The sequence below is a fragment of the Rhinoraja longicauda genome, chromosome 32, assembly GCF_053455715.1.
Source record: "Rhinoraja longicauda isolate Sanriku21f chromosome 32, sRhiLon1.1, whole genome shotgun sequence".
In the NCBI taxonomy this organism is placed as follows: Eukaryota; Metazoa; Chordata; class Chondrichthyes; order Rajiformes; family Arhynchobatidae; genus Rhinoraja; species Rhinoraja longicauda.
Window position 1 is genome coordinate 1,124,780 of NC_135984.1, and position 8,921 is coordinate 1,133,700.

The 8,921-nt window shown below is 40.5% G+C and overlaps 1 protein-coding gene across 1 annotated transcript in view; it reads right to left on the reverse strand.

Annotated features, from left to right (window-relative positions):
* gkup (glucuronokinase with putative uridyl pyrophosphorylase) overlaps positions 1–8,921 on the reverse strand; it is a 50,170-nt gene that overhangs the window by 39,474 nt on the left and 1,775 nt on the right. Inside the window, exons 2-8 of the mRNA XM_078426540.1 lie at positions 8,804–8,910; positions 7,808–7,852; positions 6,876–7,029; positions 6,721–6,792; positions 5,815–5,903; positions 4,075–4,231; positions 3,724–3,801 (exon numbers count right to left, since the gene is read on the reverse strand). Coding sequence (XP_078282666.1) covers positions 3,724–3,801; positions 4,075–4,231; positions 5,815–5,903; positions 6,721–6,792; positions 6,876–7,029; positions 7,808–7,852; positions 8,804–8,910 — 702 coding nt within the window. The remainder of the gene's footprint in view (positions 1–3,723; positions 3,802–4,074; positions 4,232–5,814; positions 5,904–6,720; positions 6,793–6,875; positions 7,030–7,807; positions 7,853–8,803; positions 8,911–8,921) is intronic.

Genomic DNA, 8,921 nt, shown 5'->3' on the forward strand with positions numbered 1-8,921 from the left:
GAATAAGTATGAATGTGATCGATGGTCGGCGTGGGCTTGGCATGCCAAAGGGCCTGTTTCCATGCTGTATCTCTGAACTAAATTAAGTATAGATGAAGTACACATTTAAACAAAAGTAACCCAGAGAGTTGTGAATCTGTGGAAATCTCTGCCACAGAAGGCAGAGGAGGCCAATTCACTGGATGTATTCATGGGAGAGTTAGCTATAGCTCTTAGGGCTAACACAATCAAGGGATATGGGGAGAAAGCAGTAACGGGGAACTGATTTTGGATGATCAGCCATGATCATATTGAATGGCGGTGCTGGCTCGAAGGGCCGAATGGCCTACACCTGTACCTATTTTCTATGTTTCTAACTGCTGTTGGACATGTGCACCAGCACCATCTGTGGAGAGTCAACAGAGTTAATACTTCCCTTCAGTAGTTACTTTAATGGAAAGTAATTGACCTGACATGTTTGTTGTATTTCTTTCTCTATTGGCTCTGCCTGACCTGCTGGGCATTTCCAACACGTTTCAAATTTCTAGCACCTGATGTAACAGATTAGACGGACAGAGTCAGTTAAAGTGGGATAGTGTTTACTTCACAGAGTTATTTTTCAACTTTTCCCACAATGTAGCAGGATTTCATTCAGCCCCTCAGAGCGATTCTATCAATCCCATTCATCCATTGTTTATTAATGTCACAAGTACCAAGGTACAAGCTTTCTTTTGCATGCTATCTAAACAGCAAATATACCATACATAAATAGTTTAATCAGTTTAAATTCATTATAATAGTTAGAGAAAAGAGGAAGATACACAGAGGTCAGAATATAGTAGTCAGCATTGTAGCTTATTAGTTCCATCGACAAAGTCCTTGTCCTCAATGGGGTAGAGGTGAATCGGACAGTACCCTTGTTTCTGGAAGGACCATTCAGAGTCTGATAACAGAGAAGAAGTAGCTGTTCCCAAGTCTGGTGTTACACACAACGTTGAGGTGTTCCCAAACCAAGCTGTGGTGCAACCTGACAATATGTTTTCCCTGGTGCACCTGCAGAACTTTGAACCCAAATTTCCCTTGTTTCGTCAGGAGGTCCAGGGAGCAGAGATCCAGGGAGCAAACTCCAACATTTTGGGATTTAGGCTGTTGTAAGCACAACTGGCAATTTATGGCAAAGGAATTCAGAGATACAGAATTTTCATTGGGATGTTGAGCTCAAGGTGATTACAGAGATGAAAAGGAGATTAGATGATTAAAAAAAGATTTTTCAAATGTAGCGATTACTAATGTATAGGGTTATTCAGTCCTAAATTTCCTTCCCTTCTCTTTTGTATCATTCATTACAATCATACTGTCTGCCTGCAAGTCAACTGGTCAGTTCAACTAAACAACAGCATCAGCACATTACATTCTGCCTCTGAAGTAATGGACACTGGAATATGGCATGTTTGGTATTGACCAGGATGAATTGCAATTAATTTTCTTAAATTTAATTCTATATTCTAAACAGTCTACTTCCACAGGTGATGCCATGTCTAAAGTAGAGGAATAGGTGTGTGGTCGTGGCTGTCGATCAATGTGGTTGGCTCACGACAGATCATTGGTAATGTTAACGCCAATGGAGTTGAAGCTCCTTGGCATTATTTTCCTGACACGTTCTCTTTCACATGCCCACCAACTGGCTCCTTCATCTCCTGCTTGATTCTCCTACTCCTATCACCCACTTGCACAAGAGGAAGTTTACAGGAATCAGTTAACCTACCAGCAATTATTTGGGATGTAGGAAGAAATAAGAGCTTCTAAGGGAAACGCATGCAATTAGATGGAGAATGTGCAAACTCCACTCAGATAGGATTGAATGTGATTTGCCGGAACTATGGACCAGCAGCTCTACCTGCTACACCACTGTTATATGGAAAATAAATGTGAACATAGCCCAGTCACAGAAACTATTGTTTAATCAATTTGATCACAAAATAACCCTCTTGACTTTTACTCCAGTCACAGACCCAAACGTACATTCCTTGCACCATTACGGCATGATGGATATATTCTTCACTATCTACAAACTACAGCAGAGTTATTCATTTAGGCCACACAAACATCATGTCCCAAACATGCAACCTTCACGGAGAATGGCTTTGTGGAACAGAAGTACCACACATATGTTCACAGCTAAGACACACCGTCCTGACTTGAACGTATATCACCACTCAATCATCATTGGGGGTTCTAGATCCTGAAACACCCTCCCCAAAAGTAATCTTAGCAGTACTTTTATTGGAAGGACTGCATTGGCTCAAGAAGATGGCTCTTCTCAAGATAAATTCACAGTGCTAATAAATGCTGACCTCTCGTGTGAAAGCAAGATCCCAAATAAATAGATATAAACTTTAAAGAAATATTCAAACTCATGTCTCTGGATCAATGATTGAGAATCCTAGCTGCCACTCCCCTGCATTGTGTCTTCTTCCTCAACATCAGGGAAAACCAACAGTCCTCCTATGGAAGTGAATTTTGCAAACTTTAAGGAATCCCGCTTTCAAGAAAATCGGGGAGTAAGACATATTGAGAACCTTACTTTGGAATATGCTAAACATGCGCAGGGTTGAATGTTTTTACAATCAACACTTGGATGAGCATGTCTCTGACTGCAGAACATTATGTTGTTGTTCTGAAAGGACTTGGTAACAGAAGGCAATTGTTTCAAATCTCTGCCTCAGACTTGCATACCAAGAATTGTCATAAATTTAGGGCAGCAACAGTTTAACATAATATACTGGATAAGACAAAATTGTAAGACCACATTTAACATCTAGCTGCGTAGATATTAGGTTGGGTGGCTAAAAGCTATTTCAAGGAGCCAAGAATTGATTGCACAGGCCCCTTGATCCATTGACCTCACCAACATCCATCTCCAGTTCGCATCTACTCCATACATCTCCGGCAAGTTACACAAGCCAATTAACCTACAAACCCAGACGTATTTTTGGGATGTGGGAGAAAACCAGAGCACCCAGAGGAACCCACGTGGTCACAGAAAGGACGTACAAACTCCACACAGACAGCGGCCAAGGTCAGGATTGAACTTGGGTCTACGCACTGTGAGGCAGCAGCTGTACCACTGTGCCGCCCTGAAGCTAAGTTTCAAGAAAAACTTTCAAACACAAATAATGGCAGAGAGATCCAGGGAGCAAACTCCAACATTTTGGGATTTAGGCTGTTGTAAGCACAACTGGCAATTTATGACAAAGGAATTCAAAGATACAGAGTTTTCATTGGGATGTTGAGCTCAAGGTGATTACAGAGATGAAAAGGAGATTAGATGATTAAAAAAAGATTTTTCAAATGCAGCGATTACTAATGTATAGGGTTATTCAGTCCTAAATTCCCTTCCCTTCTCTTTTGTATCATTCAATACAATCATACTGTCTGCCTGCAAGTCAACTGGTCAGTTCAACTAAACAACAGCATCAGCACATTACATTCTGCCTCTGAAGTAATGGACACTGGAATATGGCATGTTTGGTATTGACCAGGATGAATTGCAATTAATTTTCTTAAATTTAATTCTATATTCCTAAACAGTCTACTTCCACAGGTGATGCCATGTCTAAAGTTTGGAAACGAGTTGGGAAAACTGTAGGATGAATTACATTGTACCATGTAACTATAAGTGGCAGCAGTCTACATTTTAATTGCAATTTTAACTGCCAAATAGATGTTGTTGTCCAGTCTTACCACTTGGCCAATGAGCTGGAATCCAGTAGGCAATTTCATTCCAAACACTGGGATGTTAGCCTCATTGATGAGCCATTCCTGAAGTGAAAATAAAATGGTTTCAATCATCATATAATAAGAAAACAGTTTGGTACTTTGATAAATGCTTGCAGAAGTTCAATGGACAGATCTCCCAACATATCTGTAACATCAGAGCATTATTTGAAGTTTCAATCCTCTCCACAATGCGTTTTGCTTCATACACATTTGACACTTCAAATACTTTGTTTAATAAAACTATTCCCTTATTGCCTGCCCAATCCTTCTTGCACTGACAGTTATAAAAGTTTAAAAGTAGGAAGATTTTCTCACCATGTACTTCCCAAGACCTCGATCGTTCACCTGTGGATAGTGGCTCAAATACTTCCCAAGAGTTGGTAGCGTCTTTCTCTGGAAACAGTAAAAGACAACACTCGCAAGCCTCGAGTCTGTGGCACCTGCACAGGGTTTCTCATAAAACTTAGTGATTCTGAAAGCAGAGGATCATAAGTATTTTTAGTACGAGCGGACTCACTGGCAGGTCTGTACACACAAGAAGCAGAAGGAGGAATTAACTACTGACCCATGGGCCTTCTCTGCTTCCCAACAAAATCTTTCACCTCAGTTCCACTTTCCCACACTGACCCCTTATCTCTCGCATTCCCTTCGTATCCAAAAACCCAGCGACTTCTGTCTTGAATATCCTTAACGACCAACCCTCAACAGCCCTATTGGGTAGAGAATTCCAGAGGTTCATTACCCTCTCAGTGAAGAACTTAGTTCTCATCTCTCTCTGGAATGGCTGCCCCCTAATGTTAAGCCTGTGACACCTGGTTCCAGACAGCTCAGGCAGAAACATTATTGCTGCATCTACAACATCAAGCTTCAAAAGAATGTGGTAAATTTCAATTAGGTCACATTTCATTCTTTTAAACTTTATTGATATAGGTCCAGTCTGCTTAATCTCTTCCAATTGGATAAAACCATCCGATGAATCATTGCATTGCGTCTATCACAGGTATGTGCAGTCCAGGTAGCAATACCTGGCAGGACTCATCTGTCTATCATGCATTCACATCCTCCTTTATTGAATGCCAACATATCAAAGCTGCCTTAATTATTTGCTCTACCTGCATGTTAACTTTCATAATTCATATATAGAGACTCCCACTGAATAATACGTTTCAATATCTCACAATTTTGCAAAATATGTCACCTTTCTATTTTGTTCTACAAAGTGGATGCTCTCACATTTCTCCACATTTATATTCGATCTGTCATGTTCATCTTCGCCTATCTGCACCTGACTCTACCCATTTATCTTAGATTATCCACATCTGAAGCCTTTCTGCATTCTCTTCACAACCAACACTGGCACCAAGCCTCATGTCACAGCCATAGGGGAAAAGGAGGAATAAATGGAAATTGGGGTCAGGGGGATGTAGTGGTGTTGGGAAGAAATGGCAGATGGGTGAGGTTACTTACTAAGGTTGGAGGTAATAGGGAGTTAGATAGGAAAGTGATGGAGAAAATCGCTCCTTTTTACTCTCTAGATCCACCTCTTCTATAAGGCATTCAATTATTCACCCCATTTTCTCATTATATGGTTGTGTTGATTTTTCTGATAAGCTATTTCAGTGGAGCTTTAGTACAATAAAGGTGCAATATGAAAACAATGAATTATTTAAATAAAATAAATAAAAATAAATGGTGGCCAATGGCTGAGAGCCTCGTTACCAGAGGGCATACATTTCAAGCTCGTTGGCAAAAGGACCAAAGAGAGAGGGAAACCCCTGTTATGCAGTGAAGAGTTGTGATTGGCAACACATTGCCTGGCAGCAGAGGAAACAAGTGCCATCGTGACATTCAAAAGCAAACTGGATAAATATTTTGGAAGACAACAAATGCTTTATACCATTAGTGAACCAATTTTCCTTCTTTGTCTTCCATCGCACAAGCAAAGGCGTGACTTTGGAATCCATGATTATGAACTCTTCCATGATTATATGATTCAATCCCCATGTAGTAAATAAATACAACATAAATACTCACTCTTTCCAATCAGGAACCTACCTGTGTGTATTGGGACACACCACAACTATGCCCCGCGATGCAGTCTTCTCTCCTTCTTCCATCTCATAGTAAATTGCCAGCTCACCCATCTGTCAAACAACACAGAAGCATAATCATCATAAAAGGCAGATCATAATGGTTAGTTTCAATTGTTGTGACCACCTTGCATCATTGGCAAGGCATGTCAACAGTGCCATGGGATACTTTCCAATTCATTGCAAATGTGCCGCATTAATAACTCTCAAGAAACTCAGCGCCAACTATACAGATCTAAGGGTGGCCTCCCAGCTATACAGATCACAGCTGTGGCCTCCCAGCTCGAGTGACCGAGGTTCATTTCTTCTCTCCTCTGCTGTCTGGAGTTTGCGCATTATGTCTGTCTGGGACTTCATGGGTTTTCACCGTGTGTCCCAGTTTTATTCCCTGTAATGTATGTCGTGTACAAATAAATAACGGAATCTGGGAGAAAATTGTTATGCGAGGAGGATAAAATGGGTTAGGGTAGCATTAGTGTAGGAACGGTTGGCATGTGTCTCTATGAGAAAGCAGCTCACTGGATAGGTTTAGGCATTCAGTACAGGAGTCAGGAAGTCATGATGCAGCTTTATCGCAGTTTTCTGTCCGCATTTGGAATATTGTGCGCCGTTCTGGGTGCCCCATTATAGGAACGAGGTGGAGACTTTGGAAAGGGTGCAGAGAAGGTTCACCAGAATGACGCCTGGATTGGAAGGTGTTAGCTACATGGAGAGGATGGACCAGCTTAGATTGCTTTCTCTGTAATGTCGGAGGTTGCAGGTACCTAACTACATTTCCACACATCCCTATCATTCTTGTAGTTATGCCAATAGGACTTTATTGGACCAATTAAACAAGGTTTAAAAAAGGGAACTGGAGGTCCCATCTGACCTTAAACTTGAAGAACTTGAGGACTTCAGCAATATCAAAGTTCAGATCTTCACACAACATATCCCCAGCAATCTGCAAATACATAGTTTACAATGAGATAGTGTTACATGGATGCATGCACATCCTCAACTGCATGTCAACTAGGCAAGACATACCACCATGACATCGTCACTGAATCTCTTGCTCCTGGCCACCAGGTCTAAGTCAGCCGCAGCGCCTATCTGTGTCTCACTGGTGGTCGAACCATCGTTAATAATGTTTTCTGCTGGGAAGTCATTGGCAGTTGCCCATCGTTCATAGTATTTGTACCTGAAGGTGAAAAGACAACAATGAATGCCAAAGCTGTTGAAGATACATATTCCAGCTGCATTACACATGTGACATTGTAGAACAGTAAGTCTTCCATCCTAGTTAACCTGCTTAAAGCCAACATGATTCCAGTTATTCCATATTAAATCCATCCACTGCCTTAATTAGAGTTTAGCTTGTAGCACACATGTGTGTCTATTATTTTACACATATTTGTATTGTGGTTTGCTGTTGATGTAGGTTTATTATTGTCATGTGTACCAAGATATAGTGAGAAACTTTATTTTGCACATTATTCGGGCAAATTATACCGTACATGAGTGTAACAGGTAGTGCAGAAGAGAAAATACTGCACATCCTGCAGAATAAAGTGTTACAGCGAGAGTGAAAACACAGATTAGAAAATTGCAAGGGCTGCAACAAAATACATTGGAATATCATAAATTCATCTTTAGCTTATGAGAGATCTGTTCAAGTGTCTGATCACATGGGGAAGAAGCTGTCCCTAAATCTGGTGCTACATGCTTTCAAGCTTCTGTTCATTGTGAGAGGGAACAAGAGAGAGCATTCTCCACTTCTAACCCCCCTTTTCAATGATTCTGCTCTTAGCCAAAACCATTTATCCTTCTTTATCTGATAAGACTATTCACCAATGACTGTCCTACGCATATTGCAGATGCGACCTTTCAGAAATCCCTGCTTTCAGATTTACAGTATGAACAATATTTCACTTTTATTTCCTTGACTCTATGTTAAGCAAGAAAACGGATGCACTCACTTGTCGGCATTTGTGACAAGGTAGACTTCATTGAAGAGGTGGCGCCTACAAACAGAACAGTGAAAATGTATTATTTATTTAAAGTAAAACCAACTTCAGACAGAAATAAATAATTTGCTTTAAAATATTTCAACCTTGAGCATCAAAAATGTTTTACATGTTTTTTACGGAGTGTAGATTGGGAAACATTGCATCTTGCTTCTACACACAACGATCACACAAAAACAGGGCACACAATTTGATGATATCTATGGCTTAAGGCATCGGGGAGCATTCTTCTTCAAAACAGTTCCATGGGATTTCCCTCTGAAATCTTTTTTGAAGACATTTCATCTGAAAATTGTAATCTTGAGAGTGCAGCATTTCCCCTGTCCTGTTAAAGACCCCCCCCCTCTAGATTTTACGCTCAGGTCTCTAGCAAGTAGTCAAAAAACACAAACACCTGACGTCAGAGAGTCAGAGGTGAAGACATGAGCACTTAGCCACAGCAGTCTGGGTGGCAGCCAGTTAAACATCCCTGCACACCAAATCATAGCATTACTATGGCACCTTGCAGCCATCGCGTTTACACTGGCAGTGCCACTCTGGAAATCCCGTAGTCCAGGAAATTATTCTTTCTCAAGTGCCTTTCCTTTTTAAGGAACTGATTGATTCAGTATTCACCAGCTACTCACTAAATATTATTTTTCTTCTCCTTCCCCATTATATCTTTTGCTCAATATTTTAACTCTATGGCCCTTGTCCTTGTCACATTGACTTCAATAAAAACTTGCAGATTGCCTTGATATCAAACATTGTATAGGCTTAGGGAGCCATATAAGCCTATTTATCTTGGAATTTAATGCTTTAATGAGAACAGTTTATGTCATCTTGGTGTGCATCTAGTGGTCACAGATTATCCCAGGCAATTTATTCAGACAAAATACAAATTTGAAAAATTAACAAAAATGCAGCTCTTATTGGTAGAAGTAGGAACAATTATATCAATGTACTCACATGTTCACAATTTCCCACCAGAAGTCCAGTATCTTTTTTCCACCAACTCCAGGTAACAAAGCCTTTGGGATTCCCTCCAAATGGGAATACAGGCCAGTTGCTTCATTCTGAAAAAAAG